The sequence below is a fragment of the Emys orbicularis genome, chromosome 9 (assembly GCF_028017835.1).
Source record: "Emys orbicularis isolate rEmyOrb1 chromosome 9, rEmyOrb1.hap1, whole genome shotgun sequence".
Taxonomy (NCBI): Eukaryota; Metazoa; Chordata; order Testudines; family Emydidae; genus Emys; species Emys orbicularis.
Window position 1 is genome coordinate 17,332,063 of NC_088691.1, and position 27,633 is coordinate 17,359,695.

The following is a 27,633-nucleotide window of genomic DNA, read 5'->3' on the forward strand; positions in this document are numbered from 1 at the left end:
TGAAATTTGGAATTTCTGGTTTGAGGACGGTTCAGAGGGCTCAGGATAGGAGCGCATAATGTGATCTTGCTACTACTTTTCCTGGCTTGCGGCCTGATCCAGAGGCCCTTACCCATGTGAATGGAGGCTAGCACCCTCGGGGCCCCAATGGAGGGCTTTCATTAAAGGAAGTGTCAGGGACAGGGTGGATAAAAATAATTGATTTTTAATAAAATAAAATAAAATAAAAAAATCGGATTTTTATAATTTACATCAGATTTTTTTTGATAAAATGCTTTTGAGGACAAAACCTATCTAAAAATAGTTTTAATTAAGATACATTATAGCTCAAAGATATCTCATCATGGAATAGGGATTATAAATTCTCATGCTATAGTATGAGATAATATACTCATGTAATGTTTAAGAAAAGTTTTGTAAATGAGTTCCAATAGTTCATGGATTAGGGACCCAATCTTATCGGGTTCCAGGAGCTTCTGTATAGATTATTTAGGCTAATCTTTCTATCTACCCAATGGGACTCAGTGCTCAGTCTGGAAGATACCATCAGAGATGTTTAGTTTTGCAGTTCTCAAACTGTGGATTTGTGTCTCCAGAGATAACATGCTTGTTAACAGCAAAAATGTTTTAAATAAATAAATAAATAATATATAGAGGTCAGAAATAACAGACCTCAACCCTATTGTCCCTCTGCAAATTTGTGTACACAGAGTTAATCCCTTACCTCTCTCTAAAAGTACAAAGTTTCAAAAAGTTCAGTGAATAGAAGATTGTTGGGGGCGGAATAGGTCTGGACAAGGAGAAGAAGTCTTGAAATAAATGTGAGAAGGGAGGGACAGGCAGTAGAAACAAAAGTGAAACTGTTTGAGCAGCATATTCCAGAAGTCTTGAGGTCTTTCTGAGTGTAGCCTTTATTGATCTGAAATCTACCATACCATTCTCTCACTAGAAGGGAAAACCTATAATGGCAGCAGGACGTAAAAGAGAACCAGTTTGGGAATAAGAATCACTCAAGAAATACGTTTGATGATGATTTTTTAAAGAAAATCACACCAGGGAACTGGTGGAAGTCACTTAAGCACTTGGATTCAGAGACTGTTGAAGTGATAATCTCACTTTTAACAGCAGTAGCTTCTTCTGCCAGTGTAGAAAGAATATTTTCTTCCTTTGGACTAATTCATTCCAAATTGAGAAATCGTTTGGGACCAGAAAAACGAGGAAAGCTTGTTTTTCTTTTCCAGATTATGAACAAACAGGAAAATGAAGGTGGAGATGACTGAGTTAGCTGAAGAAGCCAATATTTTAAGTGTCTCATGTTGGCCTGGCTGACACAGTCGATGTAATTTTTGTTTGTTTGTTTTTTAAATTTCATTTAACTATTTTAATTTAAAACAATTTTAACGAAAACAAACCTGATTTTAAAAAACTTGAATGTTTAACTAAATTCAATAATTCATATGCTTGTTTTGTTAAAATATTATATGTTTGCTGTTGAAGAAAAAAAATCCAGAATACATAACGTTGTTTTAGTTAAATAAAACAATTTAAATGTCTATCTGGTGATGTTCTCTTCCTAATACAGCACGGCAAGAAAATCCTCCAAATTAGGGTTACCATTCGTCCGGATTCCCCCGGACATGTCCGGCTTTTAGAGTTAAAAATAGCGTCCGGGGGGGATTTGTAAATGTCCGGACTTCCCCCCCCCCCCCCATGCAGAGCGCGCGCGGCTGACAGGGCAGCCGGCCGGATGGTGCCACTTACATGGGGCTCCGACAGCCAGAGAGAGCCCCTCATCCGCTTCCCCCTCCTCTCCCCTGCAGCTGAGAGCACTCCCTCCCTCCCTCCCTGCATTCGCAGATCACCAGCCGGCCGTTCGCACCGGCAGTCTGGAGCTCCTCCCCCTGCTCCTCCTCCCCAGCACGCTGGTCTGAGCGGCAGGGTAAGGGGGCCAGGGGGTCGGAGAAGGGGCAGGGAGGTTCTGGAGGGGGCAGTCAAGAGACAGGGAGCGGGGGGGGGTTGGGAGTTTGGGGGGGGGCCTTCTGGGGGGGTGTGGATAAGGTTTTGGGCAGTCAGGGTACAAGGAACAGGGAGGCTTAGGTAGGGGGTGGGGTTCTGGAGGGCAGTTAAGAGCAGGGGGCCCAGGAGGGGTGGTCAGGGGACAAGGAGCGGGGGGGGTGTTGGGAGTTCTGGGGGGGGCTGTCAGGGGGCAGGGGTGGGGAGAGGGATCGGAGCAGTCAGGGGACAGGGAACAGAGGGGTTTAGATGGGTTGGGAGTTTGGGGGGGGGCTGTCAGGGGGTGGGGAGTGGTTGGATGGGGCGTGGGAGTCCCAGGGGTCTGTCTGGGGGTGTGGATAAGGGTTGGGGCAGTCAAGGGACAGGTAGGGTCCTAGGGGGCCAGTTAGGATGGGGGGAGGGTCTCAGGAGGGGGCAGTCAGGGGACAAGAGGCAGGGAGGCTTAGGTAGGGGGTGGAGTCCTGGGGGGCAGTTAGGGGCAGGGGTCCCAGGAGGGGTCAGTCAGGGGACAAGGAGCGGGGGGAGGGTTGGGGGTTCTGAGGGGGGCGGGAAGTGGGAGGGGCAGGGACGGGGCTAGGGCAGGATGGGGCGGGGCTAGGGCGGGGCTCCTCCCATCCTCTTTTTTGCTTGCTGAAATATGGTAACCCTATCCAAATATTAATGATTAACCTGTTGAATTGGAGTTAGCTCACCTCCCAGTGACTTCATAAATATCTGCTTCAATTACCTTTGGTAAATGAAATAACTAAACAATCATTCATTTTCTGATATAGCTGTAAAACTCATCTGAAAAGTTTTCAAAATAAATCACTTTAAAAATGTACACTGTGTACCTTCTAAAATTGAAACCTACATCTATCTCGGAGTTGTGAAGAATATGTATTAAGGTTCTAACAACCAACAAGAATGCACTTTTATGTAGAAATCCATGATTAAATCGAGTCTTCCTGACTAGTGATTTAAATCATGATTTAAATCAAATCCACCCTGGTCAGGGACCTGAGCAGCTAGGAACAGCTGCTGGCCTGCTCCCTAATTGCGTTGCTGGACAACCCGTGAGCCCCACTGTATTGCCTTAGAACTCTGAGTGGTCACAGGCCCAATGGGCTGCTGGGTTTGCAGTCCTTCTTACCAGCCTGGCCCGCGTAGCCATTCAGTGGCTGCTCAGTACAAACCATGCCTTCAGCTGTGCTTGCCTTTGTTCTGCTCCTGCTCGTTCTAGCCCTTGTTCCAGCCTGCTTCCAATCCCTGCTCCTGCTCTGTTCCAGCCCCTGCTTCCTTCTGGCTTCTACCGGGGCTCTGCCACTGGTGTACAACTCCAGTTGACCCTCTGGCTCTGGCATTTGGCTTCTGCCCCTCTGATACTGACCCTTGACTTGTTTCCTGGACCCACTCACCCTGCATCTAGCTCTGACTTGTAGGCCGAACTCTCACCTTCATCACTAAGACCACGGCCTGGTTGTCAACCGGAAGGAAGCAATTGCAGAAGAAGCACTCCCTCTTCTGCCCTTCCCTGGGCTGCGTTTGCTGGGATTACATGGCCACGGAGACAGAGGGAATCCTTGTCTCCTGAAGGAAGGATGTTCTCACCTTTAAATTGGATCTTCGTTGAATTTTTCCAACCATAATGCACAGGGTTAGGTATGTCGATGCTGTGGGGATTGGCACGGGGTGAGATCCTAGATAGATAATTAGTGGATCTAGGTAGGTAAGTCAACTACCAAAAAATAGGAGTGAAGAATTAAATGTATGGGCAGGAGGGGAAACAGCCAAGCTGATTGCAGAGTATTGCAAGGAGACACATTAGAAGGCACAAGCAGGCAGCCGCATTAGAGAGAGATTTATTATGCAGAGCTGACGGGAGCCAGGATTGAAATCACTCAGCAATAGCTCTGGCAGAGGGATGGACTAGATGGCTGATTTGGTCTCTTTCATCTCAGATTTCGGTGCACAGTGCTGTGTGTGATAATACGCAATGGAAAGGAAGACACAGTCCCTGCTACAAAGCACTTACAATCCAAGCGAACGTGGTTTATTAACTACTGCCTGATTTCTGTCTTGTAAAGTGTTTGCTCCAACAGCACATGACACACCGACTGTATCTTCCCATTCCCTTTGAATCCAGGCATACTTCCTCGCAGCTCAGTCCTGAGGTCCTTACATAGGCAAATCTCCTTCCTCAGTCCCATGCCCCACAGTCCCATCTCTCCCCGGGCTGGTGCAGAGGGAGAAACTAGTTTGACGTATATATCCTCAATAGGCTAGACATCAGCTGCTCTCAAAGCTGTCTATGTATGAATTTTAACTTCCTCTTTTAAAATCATTTATAGGAAATGCTATAAGGTTCCTCTTAACATTTTCCCCCCAAATGACCCTTTTAAAGCATTTCCATGCTTTATTTTTTTAAGCACTGAAAACTTCAGTCTCGAATGCAGGAGCTAGCGTAGGACTTGGTTTGCTGCTCTGCTCAGGTACCCGCCCCAGGGCTGTTTGATCACTCTAGTAGCCTCAGCCACAGTGGGTACACGAGGAACACTGCTAGTGCAGCAGTCCACAAGTACATACGCTTCCCCAATCTGTTCACTTGGGATTCCCCCCAACCTCCATGCCATTCTGCCCTAGTAGCCCTACCCAGAATGCTGTTTCTGGGGCTTGGAGTGCTGCAGCAGCAGCACTGTCAAGTTGCAGCCACTCCTTGTACACCTAGTGTTGCCAGGTGTCTGGTTTTCAGGACCGGGAATGCCTGGTCGAAAAGGGATCATGGTGGCTCCGGTCAGTCGGTGCTGACCAGGCTGTTAAAAGGTCCGAGCAGCTCCTGGAAGCGGCCAGCATGTCCCTGCAGCCCGTAGGTGCAGGGGCAATCAGGGAAGCTCCACGTGGTGCTCCTGTCCTGAGCGCCGGCTCTGCACCTCCCATTGGCTGGGAACCACAGTCAATGGGAGCTGCGGGCACAGGAAGCACGCACTGTGCAGAGCCGCCTGGCCGCCGCTGCGCCTAGGAGCCGGACATGCCATCTGCTTCCTGGAGTCACATGGAGCCAGGGCAGGCAGGCAACCTGCCTTAGCCCCGCTGCGCCGCAGAACGGGAGGCACCTGAGGTAAGCGCTGCCTGGCTGAAGCCTGCACCTCAAATCCCTTCCTGTACCCCAATCCCCTGCCTCAGGTCGGAACTCCCTCCCGGAGCCTGCACCCCAACCCCAGCCCTGAGCCCCATCCCGTACCCAAACTCCCTCCCAGAGCCCGAACCCTGCACCCCCTCATGCACCTGCCCCAGCCCTGAGCCCTCTCTTGCACTCCAAACCCCTCAGCCCCAGCCCAGAACCCACAACCCCAGGTGGAGCACACACCTCCTCCTGCATCCCTGCCCCAGCTCTGAGCCCGATCCCACACTCGGCTCCAGCCCGGAGCCCCCTCCTGCACCCCAAACCCCTGATCCCCGGCCCCAGCCCAGAGCCAGCAACCCCAGCCGGAGCCCTCACCCCCTCCCATACCCCAACCCCCTGCCCCAGCCCAGTGAAAGTGAGTGACGGAGGGAGGGGGGATGGAGTGAGTGGGGGGTGGGGCCTCAGAGAACTGGCGGGTCAAGGGTGTTCAGTTTTGTATGATTAGAAAGTTAACAACCCTATGTACACCCCAGCACTCCTCTATATTATTGACTGCAGCGTAAGAGGAGGTGGGGGAAGGGATTCTTCCCAGCACGCTCCCTAGTGCAGCCATTCAGGGCAGCCAGAACTAAGCCCTTAGTATCTTAATTAGGAATGTTTGAACCTGCTCAACTAAAATGAATTTAAATGCAAAACGTTGGTCAGATCTTGACTTGAACCCAAACGTACCCCTTTTCGGAGCGTTTAAACTAGTTCAGTTCATTTCTCCCATTGTGTTCAGGCTTGTTTTCCATCCTGGGCTCTCCCAGATCATCCTGATCATCACTCCACATTTCCTCAGCCATTCTTGTAGGATGTTCGTGGCCTGGATTCCAAAATCACCCTTGTGCCCTGCGACACATCACGTTGCATTGTTTCATTGTAGTTTGATGCTTCATTACATGATCACGTTGCACCAGAACTTGAACAGGGTCGGGCAACATTTCGCTCCTGTTGATGTGAGATTTCCAGCCCAACCATTTCTAGAGGCTCAGATGGGCCTCTCAGAGTTTGGTTAAATATGGGAACTTCTACGTGTAGACCTGTCGCAAGCTTTCAGTTCTTTTAAATTTCACCCATTGCTGAACTTCTGCCCTTTTGTGTGCATGTTACGAATTCATTTCTGAACCTGTCCATTGTAGGCTAATAGATTAACACAAATCACTTTCCCAAGAAGGATGGGACTGGAAGTCAGGAGACATCAGTTGTTTCCCAAACTTCCTGTATGCATCCTCGAGCAAGTCACTTAATTTCTCTTGGCCTCAGCTTCTCATCCGTAAAAGGAATAAGATAATTCCCTGCCTCACAGAGGAGCTGTGAATCTTAATTTGGTGGTGAAGACCCAGGGTGGATTTAATTTAAATCAAATTGATTTAAATCATGATTTAAATCACTAGTCAGGAAGACTCGATTTAATCATGGATTTCTACATAAAAGTGCATTCTTGTTGGTTGTTAGAACCTTAATACATATTCTTCACAACTCCGAGACAGATGTAGGTTTCATTTTTAGAAGGTACACACTATACATTTTTTAAGTGATTTATTTTGAAAACTTTTCAAAAGATTAGTTTTACAGCTATATCAGAAAATGAATAATTGTTTGGTTATTTAATTTACCAAAGGTAATTGAAGCAGATAGTTCACCTCCCAATGACTTCATAAATATCCCCAGTTCAACAGGTTAATCATTAATATTTGGAGGATTTTCTTGCCATGCTGTGTTAGGACGAGAACATCACTAGACAGACATTTAAATTGTTTTATTTTTTTTCTACACCGGCAGAAGGAGCTACTGCTGTTAAAAATGAGATAATCACTTCAACAGTCTCTGAGTCCAAGTGCTTAAGTGGCTTCCACCAGTTCACTGGTGTGACTTTCTTTAAAACATCATCAGCAAACATATATTTCTTGACTGGTTCACCCTTAGCTCTGAAGTTTATTATAGTTGGCATTATGGAGGGATGATTGCTGGATGTCCATGTCATAGCCAACTCCTCTTCTTCAGCAGTTAAGGTTTGACCTTGGTACCGAGTATTGAGAATATTTGCAAGAAAAGGAGCTGGAGATAGTGCTTGTCCCATTTGTTTTTTTAATGCTTGTAATTTAACTCTGTCATTGCATATTTCTCTTTTTAAGATCTCACACAGTTCCTTCCAAATTTCAACAGCATCAGCAGTAACTCTGCATTTTGTTCACAGAAATAGGCTTCAGGGTACTCAGCATGTGTTCAACATTTTTCTTAAGCCCAATGTTGAGAACTTTGGCTGTGACAGTGCCATCTATTTTTTCACGATTTTGTTCACAAACTGTCATCAGATTAGGTCAGTTCTTGATATAGTGCTCAAAACAGTCCACTATTGAGTTCCATCGCACGTCTTGTGGGAGAGTTAGCTTGGTTCCTCCCACTTTTTTCAGAGCAGCTGCTGCAAAGTGGTTGTTACGGAAGTATTTTGCAATTTCAACAACATTAGCCTTTATTTCTGGAACACTGAAGTCTTTGGCTAGGAGGTGCATCAAAGGAGCACTGCAACCATATGTTATTAGCTGGGGACTCTCTTCACTCTCTTCTAAATTTCTTCTCATCTTGGATACATTTGCAGCACTGTCTGTGATAAAGCCGCGTACTAGACATTTGAATTTTTTTTCACTGTTTGTTATAGTTTTTACTGCTACTTCTTGTAAGTATTCTGCTGTGTGTGCATTTCCTGATGTATCAATTGTTTCTGTAAGGGAGACATTCCTTTCTTCTGTTGTCACACAAGCACATACGACCGGATCATTGTGGACATTGCTCCACCCATCAAGACTCAGGTTAACAATTTCACCCTCTAGACCTTTTGCACACTGCTCAATTTCTCTTTCATACACTTTATCCAGCAATTTGCCTGCAACATCTGCTTTGTTGGGTGGACTGTATCCTGGTCTTAATAACTGAACCATGTTAATGAAGTGTGGGTTCTCAGTCATATGGAAAGGAGAGTTTGTGGCATAAACCAGGCAATTTTTTCATCAATTACCTTTTTATGTAATCTGCTGGTTCTTATCACAAACTTATCTATGGTTTCAAGTATCAGAGGGGTAGCCGTGTTAGTCTGGATCTGTAAAAGCAGCAAAGAGTCCTGTGGCACCTTATAGACTAGCAGACGTATTGGAGCATGAGCTTTCGTGGGTGAATACCCACTTCAGCGACGGGTCCTTCACTCGCTCCAGGACCCGCCGCCGAAGTGCCCCGAAGACCCGGAGCGGAAGGACCCCCGCCGCCGAAGACCCCAGGCCTCCTGAATCCTCTGGGCGGCCCTGGGAACACTTCACACGATGTTGTTTCATTCGGGCAACCAGGCCTTGCATTTCTTTGTTGCACTGTTTGCATTTTGCACGCATGCCTGTCTTACCCACAGGTAGAGAAACTTCATTAAAATATTCCCAAACCGGGTCTCTTTTATGGCCTGCTGCCATTATAGGTTTTCCCTTCTAGTGAGAGAATGGGATGGTAGATCGCAAATCAATGAAGGCTACACTCAGAAACAGGGCCGGCTCCAGGCACCAGCTGAGCAACCTGGTGCTTGGGGCGGCAGATTGTTCAAGGCGGCATTCTGCCCAATCCTAGGGCGGCACGGCCGCTTTTTGTTTGTTTGTTTGTTCCGCTCCGGCCGCCCTGTAGGGGGCGGCGGCGCGGAGAACCAGAGCGCCCTGCAGGGCAGTCCTCTTCCTTCCCTCCCCGCCGACTGGAGCGGAGCCCTCGCGGCAGGCAGCAGGAGGCGGCGCAGCGGGAGGGGCCGCGTGGCAGCGCCCCTGCTGTAGCTGTGGCCGCCCCCTTCTCTCTCAATCCTGCCTGCTCCCTCCCCCTCCCCCCACCAGCCGGTCCCCCTGCACCCGCGCTCCAGCCGCCCCGTTTTGGTTTTTTGTTGTTGTTTTTTTTGCTTGGGGCGGCCAAAAAGCCAGAGCCGGCCCTGCTCAGAAAGACCTCAAAACTTCTGGAATATGTTGCTCAAACAGTTTCACTTTTGTTTCTACTGCCTGTCTCTCCCTTCTCAGATTTATCTCCAGACTTCTTCTCCTTGTCCAGATCTGTTCCGCTCCCAACAATCTTCTATTCATTAACCTTTTTGAAACTTTGCACTTTTAGAGAGAGGTAAGGGATTGACTCTGTGTACACAAATTTGCAGAGGGACAATAGGGTTGAGGTCTGTTATTTCTCACCTCTGTATATTATTTATTTATTTATTTATTTATTTAGAAACATTTTTGCTGTTAACAAGCATGTTATCTCTGGAGACACAAATCCACAGTTTGAGAATTGCAAAACTAAACATCTCTGATGGTATCTTCTAGACTGAGGACTGAGACCCATTGGGTAGATAGAAAGATTAACCTAAATAATCTATACTGAAGCCCCTGGAACCCCATAAAATTGGGTCCCTAATCCATGAACTATTGGAACTCATTTACAAAACTTTTCTTAAACATGACATGAATATATTGTCTCATACTATAGAATTAATAATCCCTATTCCATGATGATACATTATCGCTCAAAGATATTGTAATTAAAACTATCTTTAGATCGTTTTTTTCCTCAAAAAGCATTTTATAAAAAAAATCCGATTTAAATAAAAATCCATTTTTTTAATTTTATTTTATTATTATTTTTAAAAAATCATGGATTTTTATCCACCCTGGCGAAGACCTTTTAGATCTTTGGATGAAAGGGGTTGTGATTAAAAAATACAAAGAATGAACTACATACTTTATGCTAATGTTATCTCACCTAGCTAGTATGTGTTCTCATATGTGCTTACCTGTCGGTGTGTATTTTGCATGAGTATTTACAAATTAAAATATGTTCACCAAACAAAATGCTCATTAGTCACCTCTTCAGTTGAAACTTAACCCTTGTTGGCATGCCTCTCGTTCTTTTGTTGTTCACTAGTGCTCTGGTTGTTTTTCAGTACATTATTGTTTTGTTTGTGGCTTGTCTTACCTGACAGTGCAATATCCACGCTATAGCAAGAGTTTATAGCTCACACCAACTTCACACTTCACACCACTTATTTGGCAGATATAAAGATATTGGTCTGCGGGAGCAGCAGTCATTTATGGACGAATGCTACTGTTATATTAGTGACAGAGGTATTCCTTTAGAAGTGTCTGTGGAGATTCCTGACATTAAAAACGCAGAGGCAAGCAGAAAACACTGATGTCTTGTATTGCACACAGCAACACCTGGGCATCAGACCAACGCTGCTCTAAAACCTCTCCTCTCATTGGCAATGGACCATTCCACGTGTGAAGGACAGATGAAAATTATTAATTTATGTTACCTCTTATCTGATAGTTGTCGTTTTCTGACAAAGATGGCTTTCTAATGCCAACAGTGGCAAACTTCTGAAGCTATATAAACATATAGTGAAGTCCTCAGCAATTTCGAAAGGCACCAAAATACATGTAATATTTCTCCTGGAGACTGTCTACATTACAGTAGCAAAACCAAATGCAAACTGGGGAATTCTTTGCTGGAGAGATCCCAGCCCTTCTCCCACTGCAGTTGAACTAAACTCCCCTGTAAATTTGATATTGTATTTAGTTTTGAGCATGTAAACAAAACAATCCTCTTTCCAAACTCTACCGGCTCTGATCAGATGAAACCAAACTATCCCCACCTCCACGCTCCCACTTCTGGTTTTGCTAGTTTTTGAAGTTCCGTGAAGCTCAGCACGATCAGCATTCACAATATTGCCCTGCCCCTCAAAGTGCCAGTCACTTGCTAGTTTTGTACTGACAAACCGGAGCAGCAACAGAAACTGTTGCTGAGACAGTGACACAACTTTATTTCAAAGTGATCCTGCAACTCTGGTAGCTCGATGAGCAGCACTTTGAGTGGATGGCGAGGAATGAATTAAAACAATTTCTGGATCCCCACTTACACTGCAGTAGGAGAGTCCTTTAACCATCTGTAAACACACCCCAAGAAAAGGCAGAGAAAGTTTGACCCCTGTAGTTGCTTGCAGATAAAGGTGATATCATGTGAGTGGCTTTCTTTAGTATGCGTACAAAGTCAGCCAGATTTGCATATCTCCCAGAACTGCATGAATATCGCATATTGGCAAATGTGTAACCATTTCAGATGAGTTTTGCAATGCAGTCCATGGGCGCTTAAAACTCTCAGTACATAATGCATTTAGCATAGTTGAATGTGCAAAAGCTTCTTAGGGTAAAAATATTTTGGCAGATCAGAGGAATAATAATGTAGAAAGCTTTTTAAAATGGAAATAACCCGTTCTACGGTAGCTGTTAACTGTACCATGATATGGTGGTATGATGAAAGTTTAAACAGGGGAAAGAGGTGAAAAACAGGCTCGCTAACCAAATAAAAACCCAGATACAAGTAAAAGCCTGACTTTGCCTTTCCCCAGAGGTGTGAGACATGCCGTGTTGTGGGCCCTTGTGTCAACTAGAAAGTAGTAATGTCGGTTGAAAATAAATGACAATACCTGTCACTTATAAAGAGGAGGGTTGGCCAAGTGATTAGGAATTAGTCTAGGATTTAGGAGACCTGGATTTAAGGCCCTACTCCAGCACCTTGGGCAAGTCATTTAGTTTCTCTGTGACTCAGTTCCTGGTCTATAGAATGAAGATAACAGCACTTCCCTGCTTTGCAGGGTGTTGTGTGGATAAATACATTCAAGTTTGGGAGGTGCTCAGATACCTATGGTAATAAAGGCCATCTAAACACCAAGGAAGGTAGATGTACTGTAATGCTCTTTATCTAAGGATCACAGTGCTAGTATTTTTACAATCGCTAATGAATTCAGTGTCACATCACCCACGTCAGGCAGGTCTTAGACTTACTTTGGCTAGACTGAGGCACTGAACAGTTCAGCCACTTCCCCAGGCTAAAATGGTGAGCCAGAACTAGGAGTAGAACCCAAGGGCCCTGACTCCTGGTGATGGGTTGTGAGGCCTGATGCTAACCCTACTCATCTCCATGGAGCTCTTTCAGTTATCTTTGGTGGGTTTCTGTGGAATCTAGGGGAGTCTCCGCTGTGTGGGCTCTGTAGCACATATGTGACTTGCTGTGTATGCTGACATGGACAAAGGCAGTGGCATTTTCTGACACATGTTTTATTACTCATTTTCTTTATCATTAGAAACCACAGAGCATCTTACTAGCCCCAAACATTTGATTACAGAGAAAAAGAAATTGTGTAGCAGTAGAAACCGCCTTCTGCTATGATTGTTTACCCCAAATGCTCTCTTAAAGCACATTAGGAATTTAGTCATCTTTTTGAATGTCAGGACTGGGATTAACAAGAACCAAAGGCCCTACACTGTTTTATCTCTTTTTCAGCTCGGTTTTCTTTATAGATTTGGTAAGGGAGGGTAAATTGGCAGTGGATTATATGACTAGGTTTGGAGTCATCTGTGCTCTTAAGAGACATTGTGCAGTGAAGAGAGAAAATGAGTCTTCTGCTTGGAATCTACATTACTGCTAAGCATGTAACTGCTTTCATTTGTGTCACCGTACATAATTCAGCACGTCACCCTGAGACTTAACCTGGCATTCCTTGCACACCCAGACCTCCTCTGAAGTTGAGTCTTGCATGCTTAACTGTCCATCCCCCTCCAGCATTCCCTGACACACATTCTTTATAATAGAGCTAAGAATAATGTTAATTTGATCACATATTTGTAACCAAAAAAAAAAAAAAATCAAGTTGTATAGCCACAACGGTGTGAAAGTGAAACCAATCCAGTTACAATCATTTTACAGTAGTGAAGAATCTGGCCCAAGGTTTTGAAATGGCAGATTTGAAATACTTTGTACAGAGTTCTGTTCCAGCTGACGATACTGTACTCTAGCCTGGCTTCTGGAATTGTACTTGAGATCCTACAGACTTTAGATTCAGCAAAGCATAAAATCTAAACAAACTGAGACATAGGGCTGTCCTGCACTGTACCTTGAACTACTTAGGAATATTATGTCTCAGACTGTGTGCTTGATTCTCAGCATGGAGGGGGTGGAGGAAGCTGCTTACAGTTCCCTGGTTCTGTGCCAGCCCAGCTCCAGCATCAGTTAGAGCAACCTAGAGTAGTTACCCTGGGGGAATCAGAGCAGCTGGAACAGGAGTGCTTCCTCTCGGTTTATGCCAGCAGGGAGTTCAATAGGAATTCTCTGCTGATCATTTAGAGACAGAATCGAGCCCAATATATTTTGTTTTGTGATGGACTGTTCATGATATAAGCATGATATTTCATTGAGTATTGGACTGTTCCCTGCTAGGTTATTCAGAAAATGTCCCACTTTTTAAATTGTGCAACAGCATTCTCTTGGGTTTTGTCCATAAATTCTTTGGCTCTAATGAGATCAGACACATCTGAAACTTCTGGGCATTCCCCCACATAAACAGTAATTACAGTAGAACCTCAGAGTTACGAACACGTCGGGAATGGAGGTTGTTAGTAACACTGAACAAAATGTTATGGTTGTTCTGTCAAAAGTTTACAACTGAACATTGACTTAATACAACTATGCAGAAGAAAAATGCCATTTCAAACCATCTTAATTTAAATGAAACAAGGCAGAAACAGTTTCCTTACGTTGTCAAATCTTTTTTTTAAACTTTCCCTTTATTTTTTTAGTAGTTTATGTTTAACACAGTACTGTACTGTATTTGCTTTTGTTGTTGTTGTCTCTGGTGCCTGACTGCGTACTTCCAATTCCAAATGAGGTGTGTGGTTGACCGGCCTGTTCGTAACTCTGATGTTTGTAACTCTGAGGTTCTACCATATTTTCAAAAAGTTGGATAAAAATCCACAGCTAGGTGGCATATCCTAAGTGCCAGCATTTGAAAGCAATTAATAGGGCACTTTGGGAGAGAAGGGCAAACATTACATACCAGTATTCTTTTTTCATTAAAGGACATGGCTTGAAAGAGAGAGTGGGGGGAAAAATATAACTGTGCTTCTTCACTGAGGCTAGTGACATGTCTGTCCGATCAACTGCCAACTCAGGAACTGTGCATGATAGTGGAGAAGCCCAGAAGTTGGTTAGGAGAGAAATGTGTGTATTCTATGGGTATATTATACACCTCAGCACTTCAAAAATTGCTGGTGTTCTCCCAAAGGTGCCCTGAGTTTCTTCACAAACAAACAAACAGATGTTTAAATCTTCACATGCTGTCAGGACCTGACCTGTTTTACAGACCTAATCATTAACCAAAAACTTTACAGTGTTTGTATTTGCATAATAATGTTTTCAAGGTATGAAATTTCACAATTTGTCCTTAAGAGATTGAATCTCCAGGCCTTGTGAGAAACAGTCCTTTGTGGCCTCTGTCCATTTTCAAGAGGACAGGATTCCACATATCAAAAACCACAACCATGCTAGCTAATAACCTGGTTGGAAGATGCAACAGGAGGGCCAATGGGCAAAGAGATCAAATCACCCTCTGACTTTTAGAGGTCAAAAGATCAAGAGTATACCATAGTGGGCAGTATGCAGCGGGGGGAAAGCTTGCATTTCCGGTGCTTGTGCTGTCCACCCTACACCCCCTTCCTGACCTGGCCCACCATGCCTCATTCAAGTCCCTTCTCAAAACCCACTTCTTCACATAGGCTGACAAATGATGGTTCAGGCTTGCAAAATCCTTGTTTAACATATTACTTTAGTCTCTGCCCTGATTTGGACAGCCTTGCACTTTAGAAGTAGGTCATGGTACGGCTGGTTGAATGGACATGCTTTTAAGTAAGCAAGTCAATGAATATTTTATTGGAGTATCTTTCCATGTGCATCTCTGATGGTAGACTCCCAACGCTCTGATGTGTCCTGATAGCAGGACTGGAGACCCCTCACGTTCAGTTTATTTGCATCAAAAAAATATGAGAATAACGGAAATCAGCTTCAAAGACTTCACTGTCAGGCAGCTACTTTGGGGTCATGTTACATTTCCTTCTTGATTAATGTAGGCCATAGGGGTTATTTTCTTCCATATTTTAGTGGCCGTTGTACCCACTGGATATGAGAATCAGCAAAAACTGTAGTAATTGTATTGACTTTTAAGGTACATAAACGAGGATTTTTACATAGCAGCTAAAACGTTTTGCAACCAATTGCTTGGTCTCAAGAGATGCTGGACCTGTTTGCCAGCTTAAAAATAGCCTCCTACCACAAAATGGGCGTGATCATAGCTCACACTAAGATTTCTCAAATGACAAACAACTGCTCAGTTTTGTGTTATGATGACTAGTCATTTTGCAAGCAGGAGTTGAGTAAGGTTCAGGCAAGGAGATCATCTCTTCTTCTGTTGTTCAAATTGTTTTTCTTGTTGTCTCTTTTGAATTTTATGAAGTATGAAACAGCCAATGGCCATTTAGCAGATGTAGAGAATTGGCTAAAGTGTGTGTGTGTGCCCCACTGCTCTCTAGTGGGTGGAATCAGAATTGCTCATCTAAGGGTCATAGCTCCTACACTGCTTGCAGCCAGTGAAGATGCTCCTTTCATTCAAATGCTTTTGGAGCAAAGAAATCTGAGTTTTGTCTCTGCTGTCACTTTGAAGTTCCAGCTGACCAAGTGTGCAGGGTAGTGGTAACAGATGTTCTTAGTTGGCCAGGGGGTTCTTATACAGTGTAATAGAAGCTCTGTGAAGGTAGGAAACAGCTCTAAGGCTGGTGACATCACAGGGACATGTCCTATTTCCCTGGGCCAGCCATCAAAGACAAACAGCATTGTTTTATTTTTGATCATGTGACCTGATTTTATCCAATCACATTCTTTATAAAAAATCAGTAGGTGAAGAGCTCCTAATTTGTTAGTTTAATATTTATCCATGGAATGGGAAATATGGAGGGGGGGGTCACTTCTGGGTCTTGTAGTAAGTATATTGGTGACAGCTGTAACCAACACAGCACTGTACGTGAACTGAAACAGCTGGTGAAATGGAGGGAAAAAACAGATGTCTTTTTTTTTTTTTTTCCAAATCCTGCATACAGCTTTATAAAATCATATGGTGTCTTAATCTATATGTGACTTTACTTAACCCTGTGTGAAATCCAGGCTATTAATCATTTGGGCCAAAAAGAGATAAATATTTATTAATTTACAGTTTTGGGCAGAGAGAGTTATACAAGCCGTTATGTATGATATACAGGATTTTGTAGCATTCTGAAGTCATCTGTTTAACTTTTTAGCACTGCAACCCCCTCAAGGTCTGTTCTCCTTAATTTGCATAAGTAACTGTCAGCTCATTAACGGCTCTTTATTAGCACAGAAAACCATCTGACGGAAACATGCTGGGTTCATCTTAAGGCCTTGTCTTCACTAGGAGAAAAGGTGTTTTCTACCAGGTGCTAGCTAACACATGGCAAGTAAGGCCATGTCTACAGTATGGGGACTGTAGCAGCATAGCTACAGCACCATCATTATCCTGGCATAACCCTATAGTGTAGACACAGCTTAGAGCGATGGAGGTTTTTTGTTGTTGTTGCTATAGGAACACCACCTCCCCTAGCGATGGTAGTTAGCTCAAGGGAAGCATTCTTCTGTCAACCTAGCTGCATCTACACTGGGGATTAGGTCGGCATAGCTACATCCCTCAGGGGTGTAGATTTTTTCACCCCCTCGAGTACTGTAGCTAATTTTCAAGTGTAGACCAGGCCTAACACAGTGAAGACAAGGCATGCCTAGGATTTTATCCTAAGATAAAAGATGTGTTCTTACTTCATGTTAGCTAATGTGGCAACTAAAATCCTAGTGTAGACAAGGCCATTTGTAGCTTTAACACATGGTACTAGATTGAGGTAGAGACTATGGAGAAGCCTATAGCTTACCTTGCCCTGCAAACTCATGTTAAAATTACAACTACCCACCTTTCTTCTTAGAGTAGACGCTCCCTATGGGAATGGATTTCAAATCACCAGTCACCGTTCAGCCCGGTGATTAAGATAAGCATAGAATCTAAAGAAAATATGCATATTTAGGTCTGTTGACAAAATGTGACAACCAGTTTGAAGGCTAAAGCAGGAAACAAATTCCCCATCTGTGACATGTGTCCAATTGTGTCTCCTGCAGGCATGGCGGAAGCGCTGGTTTGTGCTCCGCAGGGGCCGCATGAGTGGGAACCCAGACGTTCTGGAGTACTACAGAAACAACCATTCAAAGAAACCCATTCGGATCATAGACCTTAGCGAATGTGAAGTGCTGAAGCATTCAGGGTCCAACTTCATCAAAAAAGAATTCCAGAATAACTTTGTCTTCATTGTGAAAACCACCTACCGCTCCTTTTACTTGGTGGCGAAAACGGAGGAGGAAATGCAGATATGGGTGCACAACATCAGCCAGATCTGCAACTTCGGACACTTGGAAGATGGCACAGGTAGGAATGGAATCATGGCTCAAGCTCTGTGGAAATAACCTGGAGCTGGAATCTCCCTCAGGCAGCACAGTGGCCAGAGGGGAGTGGAGATTTATCCTGCTGGGGAACATCATAGTACCTGTGGTAATTGGTTTGATTTTAGAAAGATTGCGTAAAACGATCAAAGATATCAGTTCTGCTGAATATAAATAGTAGCCAATTGGTTTTGGTTTCACTTCTGTGAACTAACTAACTCCTTTTTGAATAAACCAACAGATTTTTTATAAAATAAGGTACTGTTTATGTACAATACTGATTGAACGTTATCTAATGGGACTTCATATTTCATTACATGCTCGGTATTTATTTAGTTTGACTTAACATCAATCACCCATCTCAGAGAGAGAGAAAGTGTCCTACAAAGTTCACATTGTCTCAAGCATTATAAGATGTGATCTATAAATCTTGATGCTAACGCTGTAAAGCCCTCTTACTCTTGTAAAGAGAAGAAAAGGCAGAAAAAAGAGGCAGAGAATCAGATGCTCCAGGAGTGTGGTAGGAATGTGTGTCTAGATCCAAGATATGTTCCTGCCCATGAAAATGAGGACAAAGGATTTTGTCAAGGCCTCCACACATCTAGAGAAAGATCCCGTAAGATAGTTCGTTACAGTGAATTTGTTGGAGCTGCTCCTAGAATTAGCCACTGCAGGTTGAATCTGGCCATTAATTAACACAGGAACCTGTGTCATTAGCTTGATTTCTAAAATGAGCAATTCAGCCTCAGATAAATGCAAACTGTATTTTCCCCAAGATTTCCAAGGGGCAGATACAGCAGTGATTTGAAAGCAGCAAAGGAAATAAGTCAGATTGAGTCTCATGGTCATGAAGAAGGTCATTGCAACAACAGAAGTGGATGATGCTGGGGGAACTCACTGAAAGACTTGTCTCATTAAAAGGGATAATAGCACTTTTAATCTCATAAACCTGAAAGGAGACAGAAGACCATGCTGGGATGCTTTAATTGCCTCTATTCCAGTTCATGCATTCTTTAATCTTCTCTTCATTAGTATGCTCAGAGGAGGAATGGAAGGGAGTGGGGAGATTTTGGCAGAATTCCCATTATAACCCCGAAAGCTGCAATTTTCACATTCAGTTTAGAGTCCGTCAAGAAAACTTGGTGTCATGTTTGGTATGTGCCAGTGTATAGCCGTAACTCCCAACTAGCAAAGTAGGACTTAGACACAGGCAGCATGAGCTAGGAGCCTTGAGAGGGCTGGAATCACTTGCTCACCTGAGCTTGGATGAAATATGAGGATGGTTCAGAAACAAACTCTCTCAACCTTGCTGAAATTGTAAGGTTTGGGAGGTTTGTTGCTGCATTGTTGTTATTGCTTTATATATAATTTTGTCAAAAAGTCTAAAATGAGGGTAAGACTGTCCCTGTGAAGCTAAAGAGGAAAGATATCCTTCTCCTGTGAGACAAAGAAGTAAAGTCATGGAAAGCCAAAGAACAGGATAAATGAAGGTTCGTTTCAGTGAGGCCCAGTTGACCGGGCCTCGGCTGTATTTCGTTCAAAGGACCTCTCCAATGGGATTTGAAGTGATCCTTTCATAAAGGCAGTAAGTGTTTGCCTGAAGTCAGGATACCTTCAGAGCTAGTGCTCAAGCAACGTTCAGGCCTTATCTTCTCACAGTTTGTGCTCCAGTCTAAGGCTTTGTGTACCCTTGGAAGTTTTATTGGCATAACGAGCGCCTGCACTAGGGACTTCTGCCAGCGCAACTATGTTGATCAGGGATAACGTCTCTTCACAACCCTGAGTGACACAGCTATGCCAGCAGAAGTGTAGTGTAGACCTAGCCTTAGGGGCTGATATGCTGATATAATTTATGGCAAGGGAACCAGTATAAGCACTTTGATACTAATAATACTGTGTCCTCACTAGATCGTTTTGCTGGTTTAACTATGCCGATATAGCTGTATGCAAGGTCTAAATTGCTTTAGAAACTGATTAATTTGGTTCAACCTCTTTGTGTGAACACTCTTAAATTGGTTTTAAAAAACCTTACATCCATGTTGTTTAATTCAGTTACTGAATCTGTAGTTATGCCTGTGCACATTTCCCTAATATAGACAAGCCCTGAGGCTTGCTGCCACACTATAGGAGTCTTCCCCCTTATTCAGACTTTTAAGAACAGTCATTATCTCCAGAGTCATTAGGACCATACCTGGTTTATCCTGAAACGTCTGGTGGTCTGGTGAAGATTGGGGAAGGGGTGGATTCAGGGCCATATTCTGGTTCAGTTTACCACCAAGCCTATAAAGTTGCATAGGTTGTACATCAACATTTAAACAGCTGCTGATTACTCATGCTTACTAGAAGCACCTCAATCCCCAAAGTGTCTGTAAATTTCAACACATTACCATTAAACATGAATATTAGAAGAGAACAGAGCTGTAAAATGCCATGTGCTTTTTTGACTTGAAGTCTTGTATGTAAAATATTCCCAGGAGTGAATCATGATATCAAAGATATGTCAATTGCCGGAAATTTTAATAAGCTTTTCAGTGCATTAAAAATTAATCTCCAAACCAATATTATGTAGCTTACCCGATCATTCTTAATCCATGTACCTTTTTCATTTGTTTGTGACTCTCGGGCCAGAATCTAATTTCAGATTCTTTGTGCATGATGGGTGCAAAAGGGCAGTGGCAGGTTTACTCAGTGACTCAGCCATATACCCAGCGCTCTTGTGCTTCGAATTAGCCCCTTCAAATGGAGAAGAGTCAGGGTTAATAGCCAGGCTCATACGATCAAAGAGCTACTAATTTGGCATTTCTACAGCCAAGACGGGACAGACACAAATTGTGATTTGTGAGTCCTACACAGGGTCCGTACTGCCCACCGCAAGTAGCTGTTTTGAGTCAACACAGAGAGGGACAGCAAAGAGTAAGCGAAGAGAAATGCAAGTTCCAAACAGATGTCAGGAAGCACCTGTATGCATAGCTGTCGGGAAGGGTTTACCAGGCAAGGTTGTTCAGGCTGCAACATTTGAGTAACCCAAGAAACCATGCCACTTACTGGTTACACTAGGAAATGGCAGCTAGAGAAGGAACTGTGCAATCCTCCATCGTGTTTCGGCTTTGCACCTTTTTCTGCTCTAGTGGAGTCCAGCTGGAGTTGTGAGACTCCACACCAGTATTTCCCTACTCCCTCTCTTTAACAGCCTGCTCCCACCCCTGGCATAGCTGAGAAGCGCAGGACAGAACTCCCTGGGAAGCACTTCTGCCTATACTGCCTAAAATGGGCCAGGGAGAAATAATTAAGACATTACCAAAGTGGTGGGCACAGTATAAAAAGCTAAACAGACAGATTATACAAGCCTTGTTTCCCTGTCACAGGCCACAGATGCCTGTGCAGGTACAGCATGGATAGGGCACACTGGTACCAGTGTATAGGAACATAGAAAAACCTATCAGATCATCAAGTCCCATCACCATGAAGGGCAGGATCCATTCCCAGAGAGAGGACTCTAACCCCACTTGCTGCTGAGTCACCCTTTTGCTGTACACCAGGTGTTCGCAAACTGTGGTCCACCGAGCACATGGTGGTGATCCACAGATTCACTGCTGATTGGCCATGTGGTGCTGGCTCTCATCTTTGTTCCCAGCAGCTTTTACAGGCTGCCAGGCAAAGAAGAACTGCAAAATCAGATGGGAACAAGCAGGAGCCAGCCTTGCTGCTTACACAAGGGAAGGCACCCAGGGAAACAAGAGGAGTAAAGGACCAAGTGGCTGGGCAACATGTCCAGGAAAGAAGGGAACCAAGGAGCAGAGAAGCCCATGCAAGGAGAGAGGAGGAAGAGGGGACTGGGCAGCAGAGAAGCACAACACACCCCATACTGCATGCATGCTGAAAGGATGGTTAACTGGAGCAATATAATCTAACAGGATTTCATTGGAGAACCTGTTAAGGTTGTTTAGGCTTTTTCATTACCAAGCCCTACTTTCAAAGATTATAACTCTGCATTAAAAACTCCTCCAGGCTGCATCTTGGCAAGGAGCTCCTCGGCCCAGGAGGGACCTTTCATCTTGAATTCTCTCTTCAAATTCCTCCATGTGCCCCTGGTAACATTTCACATTGAGCGTGACTGTTCTGCTCCTTGCTTACAAAGGCAATCACCTGGCAATCGCTGTGTTACTCCCCACCCCATAAGCCGCTCCAGTAGGGTGACCAGATAGCAAGTGTGAAAAATCAGGACAGGGGTTGGAGGGTAATAGGTGCTTATATAAGAAAAAGCTCCAAATATCGGGACTGTCCCTATAAAATCAGGACATCTGGTCACCCTACACTCCAGGTACCACAGAGTCTAGAGTGAAATCCCTGGGCTTGATGCCTTGCACAGGTGAGCTCAAAGTATTTCAAAATATTCCTCCATGCAGGTACTTACAGACTGTAATCAAGTCACCCCATAACCTTCTCTTCATTAAGCTAAATAGACAGAGCTCTTTGAGTCTATCACTGTAAGGCATGTTTTCTAATCCTTTGACCATTCTCGGGGCTTGTCTCTCTGAACCTTCTCCAGTTTATCAACATCCTTCTTGAATTGTGGGCACCAGAACTGGACACAGGATTCCAGCCGCGGTCGCACCAGTGCCAAATACAGAGGTAAAATAACCTCTCTACTTCTACTCGACGTTCCCCGTTATACATCCAAGGATTGCATTAGCTCATGGGAGCTCATGTCCAGCTGACTAGCCACCATGACCCCTTGAAAAAGAAATTCAAATTTTTGGTGTGTAATTTTATCCTTCATAACGTTTACCTCCCTATTTGTGTGCCCCTGTGTCTTATTGCCCTACCCCCACCTCCTCTGGTCTGCAGGTAATGCCAGCCTCATCAGCCCACTTCTTAGCTCCTCACAAACACATTTCTGTGCCTTCTTCCAGACCACCCCCTCCCCCCCATGCATGGAACACCCTCCCTGAAGTGATCCATAAGGTGCTATGCACCTCTTTTTCAGACCTGCCACAATTCCTATAAAAAAACAGCCAATTAATAATGGCTCAAGGGGCCGTTATTAGAAAGTGTCTGGGGATACAGTCTTTCTGTCTTTTTGAGGTCATGCTTGGAGTCTCTTGGGGAAACTGTACAATAAATTATCTGCAAATAGGGGAAAGTGGGGTAACCCAAGTATACGGAAGAGAGTCAATCTGGAAATGGAAGTGCAATGGAACATGCTTGAATGAGACGGCTTAATGCTAGTGGCAAGCCAGCCAGAACAAATGCACCATCACAGTCAGCAATAGCTGCTAGATTAACACCGTCCTTTCTGGAGGCGAAGGGCTGATACCCCGGTCCTCCATATGGGCCATCCAGGGAGAAGCCCCTGGCTTCCATAAGAGAGCAACCCCTGAGGCTCCCTGGTGCCACATTTTGATTTCTGAAATCACCCCGGCCAAGCAGAATAATTGACTTCTAGCGAATAACTATATTTGTCTTCAGCTCCCTTTAGATAGCTATTGATCATCAGGATATTAGGAGGAATTATTTTATTCCAGCTAATAAAGCATATGCTACATTTCCATTGTGGGTGCTGCTGAGACATGATGTTTGTGGCGGGTAACTAGAAAAATGTGAAATGAGTGAGTCCGACTTGAGAAGTGAATAGTGAGAGCAGAGGGCTGAGAGCCAGGAACTCTGACTGTGAGTCTCTGAATGCTTGGGTAAGTAACCTCTCTGCCTCAGGTTCCCCTCTGGGCAATGGAAATTGTACTTATTAGGGTGTGATGAGGACTGGCTAATTAGTGCCTCTGAAGGTCAGTACTGTCATGATTGCTCTTTGATTCCCCTTTTGTTTCAGGGCTTGAAAGTAGGTGACAAATAAACACACCCCTAGCCCGTGCTTTGGAATCAGTGGCAAATGGAAGGCAAAGAGAGGTGAGCGCTGGCATCTTAATGGACACGAGCAGCGCACAAGAGGGAAAGCAAAGTTCATCAGGTGCAAAGCACTGAGCAGATGTCGGTGAGAGCGGTGCAAATCAGGAGGCTCCTCAGTGTGGGATCTACGCTCGGAACATGCACAGTTAATGAGTGGATTTCTAATGGGATTCTTCTGTCCTCTGGCCCCACCAGGTCTTGCTTTGACTGCAGACTCAGCCTGGAAACCTCCACCCTTTTCCTGAAAAATATAAACCTGTCTGGTGTTCAGCTCCCCGCTGTATCTGGTGCGGTTTGTTCCTGTAACTCTGACAGGTGCCTTGGCAATGCAGCTGTTGCGGTAGCAGTCGCTTCTCTCTGGTTAAAACATAGGATAGTCAGGCAGGGGCAGTTCCTGACGGGGGCTGAGAATCTTCAACCTCCATTGACAGAGAAGGGTGGGTTACACAGCATCTCTCAGGCTCCAGCTTAACACCTTGCTGTTGAAGACACCTCTCCAAAGGGGCTGTTCTCGTGGGGGGGGGGGGGGCAGGGGTAAGTTTCATCTCCGGAGGAGGGGTCCTTATTTTCCTTTTTTTTTTTCTTTTTCTCTGTGTGAATTTAGTGCTCATGCAAGATGGGTGCCCCACAGAACAGCTCTCCCCCCCCCGCCAAGCAGCATGGGATGGTGTAGGCAGCAGCACAAACAGCTTACCCCCATCGGGCTAGATGGCTCTGGTCCTTGTGTGAGCATGAGGGGAAGTGTCAAGGCACCTCCCAGTGCTTACTGAAGAATGCAGTGACTACTCCTTCCGCAAGGGACTAATCCCTCCCTGAGCTCACCCAGGGGCAGCGTGACCCAGGGCCTCTTTAATGCCATGGTCTGGTCCATTGCCACAAGATGTGGGAGGGTACTTTCATCTCCTTGACTTTTCTGCTGATACGGCCAACATGGAACCCGGCTAGGCGTGTGCTGTGATGGGGACACCTGACTGAAACGCTGAAGTCATTTCACCTACATCCCCAAACAGCCATCGGGGGTAGCGACTTTCAGTCTCTGGACAGGATTTGAACCAGCAAATGAAGGGCAAAGAACCTCCATTGAGGGGAGTTATGCACGTACATTGAAGGGAGATCACCCACCTAAGGGTGCAACGGGGAGATCAGTCTTCCAGGATCTACTGCACAACAGAGGTTGGGTTTTTACTCGTTGCCGTCGCTTAACTTGCAAATGAACTCCTCTACAAAACGGTGCAGCTCTGTTACCTCTTTGTAACATACAGAGCCCAAATCCATACAGGATGGTGCTACATTCAAAACACACAACCACCCTGCCCTCCACTCCCCAGCTCTCCCTTGTGGCAATTCGCACTAAATGAAGCAGTTACTTTGGCAGCAGAGTCAGCTCGCTGTCTTGTTGGGGTGGGGTGGGAGGAGGCAAAGCAGCATAAAGCCCATTCTCTGCATTCTCTCTGTAGAAAATGGCCATGCATAATTTATTCTCCCCGGCTGCTGCAGTATAACTTTAATGCACACCGATTCTATTACTAGCAAAGCCCGCAAAGCTGACCTCGTCTCTTGGGAGCTGACTACAGATGTCAGGACAGCCCAAAGGTTACAAAAGGGCACAGCCACCTTCCCCCCATCAGTGCAGTTGACTGTGACTACAATGTATTCCAGACCTAAGAGTCTTTACCAGTGGGATAAGTCTGATGCTAATGGTAGTGAATAGCAGATGGAATTAGTGCCTGTCAATTCTGTATCAGAGGGGTAGCCATGTTAGTCTGGATCTGTAAAAGCAGCAAAGAGTCCTGTGGCACCTTATAGACTAACAGACATATTGGAGCATGAGCTTTCGTGGGTGAATACCCACTTCGTCGGATGCATGTAGTGGAAATTTCCAGAGGCAGGTATAAATATGCAAGCAAGAGTGAGTCAGGCTAGAGATAAAGAGGTTAGTTCAATCAGGGAGGATGAGGCCCTCTTCTAGCAGTTGAGGTCTGAACACCAAGGGAGGAGAAACTGCTTTTGTAGTTGGCTAGCCATTCACAGTCTTTGTTTAATCCTGAGCTGATGGTGTCAAATTTGCAGATGAACTGAAGTTCAGCAGTTTCTCTTTGAAGTCTGGTCCTGAAGTTTTTTTGCTGCAGGATGGCTACCTTTAAATCTGCTATTGTGTGGCCAATTCTGTGTTTGTATTAATAATCCTTGTTGTGAGGTTTTTTCGCTGCAGTCAGATGGTGACATGAACACGTTTTCCTGAGATTCCCACAGAATTAGCTCAGTGTATATTTGAGTTGCCACAGCTTAGGATATAGCTCTAAGATTCAAAGTCTGAATAGCTCAGTTCACCATTTGAACCTGTAAAGAGAGTCTTGGTGGTAAAACTTCCGGAAAAGTTCTTTAGCTTGTTTGTAATGCTTTGGGCCATCAACACCACCCAGCAGATATAATACACTTTCAGAGCCTGATCCTGGAAACACTTACTTTCAGATGTAATGCTTGGTGCTGTGAACAGTGCTATTGAAACCATTCGATGCAAAATTCAGGAAAGCACTTAAGCATGTGCCTAAAGTTCAAGTGAATGTGAAAGGCATAGATTTAAGCACATGCTTAAATGCTTTGCTGAATCGGGGCCTAATTGTGTGTAGGATTGGGTCCTAATCCAGCAAGAAGAAATAGTTGTCAGACACAATATTGAAAAGAAAAAAACAAATCCCCAGTAACTCCATTGCTAAACTTTATATAAAGCAGGGGTTCTCAAACTGGGGGTCAGGACCCCTCAGCGGGTCGTGAGGTTATTACGGGGGGGTTGCGAGCTGTCAACCTCCCCCCCAAACTCTGCTCTGCCTCCAGCATTTACAATTGTGTTAAATTTATAAAAAAGTGTTTTTAATTTATAGGGGGGGTTCACACTCAGAGGCTTGCTGTGTGAAAGGGGTCACCAGTAAAAAAGTTTGAGAACCACTGATATAACGGTACCAGTACTGGGGCCATTGATAAGTAGTTGTTTGGTTGCTCTGGGCCAGATTTTGCTGGCATTACTTATATTGAGTATGAGTATTACCTTGCTCCCTTAGTCTCACTGAAGTCAGTAGAGTATGGTACTACTCAGCATTAGGCTGGCAAAATGTGGCTCTAAATGGGTTTTTATACTTTTAGACTAGATAGTCAATGGAGTTATGCTGCATTTATGCCAATTGAAGAGCTGGTCTAGAATCTGCCATGAGTGAAGCGTACTTCTGTGCTCATTATATGGCAGGGGTTTTGTTTGTTTGTTTGGGGGGGGCTGAGGGGGAGAGTGGGGGTTATCGAACATCAAGGTATACAGGGCCAAATCCTTATTCTGTCCTTATTGATGTGTTTACACTTCTACATTACATCTGTCAACAACTTTCCAGGGGCGTACAAAATTAGAAGCTATACACGTTAATCAAATATGTCACAAGAATATTGATGTCAGATGGAATTGTGTCTAGCGAAGGACTGAGTAAAATCTGAGTAAGGACCTCAGGATCTAGCCCACAAAGTAAGATCTGGCCCACCTTTTAATGCCGGTTGACAATGAAATGTCTTCAGGATTTCTAACAGGCAGCCCCTGAAATTGGGACTTTGGAGAAATTGACAAGCTTGCTACTACTGAATCTTGTTGTAGCAATACTTAGGACCTTGAAAGCATACTTGTGGAGTTCTGTATTGATCAGTTGCTGTTTTTTTGGTGGAATACAGCTGCTTTGATTTATGAAATGTGTAGGTTTTTTGAAACATGTGCTTTGTCCTGGATGGTAAATACCTGCTGATAACATCAGAGTAACACTAACAATAGCGAAAACAATTGGTCGTGGAACAAGTTGCACACCATCTGGCGGCCGTAATGGGGTAGTGCAGTATCATAGGACTTATTTTGGATTTCCATTGCTCACCAGTTACTCAGATGAAATCTTATTTCTGGAGTACATTCAAAACCCGATAGGGAAAAAGGATAATTCTCTCTTTGACGACTTTTGTAGTTTCTCTCAGGCTTTTTCTCAGATACTTTCAGGAGTTCCTTTTAGCACAGCCTGTTGGGAGCAGGGGGAGGAGGGATTATGCCAGAACCTCCAGGGAATTGTGTACAAATTCCACGGGGAACTCACTGTTCCAAAGCTGCTCAGTTACAAATGGGCCCAAACTGCGAATTGAGGGAGATTCAGATTCAGACTGAAACT

At 44.6% G+C, this 27,633-nt stretch overlaps 1 protein-coding gene across 2 annotated transcripts in view; it reads left to right on the forward strand.

Moving 5' to 3' along the window:
• GAB3 (GRB2 associated binding protein 3) overlaps positions 1 to 27,633 on the forward strand; it is a 117,661-nt gene that overhangs the window by 68,280 nt on the left and 21,748 nt on the right. For both annotated transcript variants that reach the window (XM_065410579.1, XM_065410578.1), the window contains exon 2: positions 17,225 to 17,528. In XM_065410579.1, the coding sequence (XP_065266651.1) occupies positions 17,225 to 17,528 (304 nt within the window). The remainder of the gene's footprint in view (positions 1 to 17,224; positions 17,529 to 27,633) is intronic.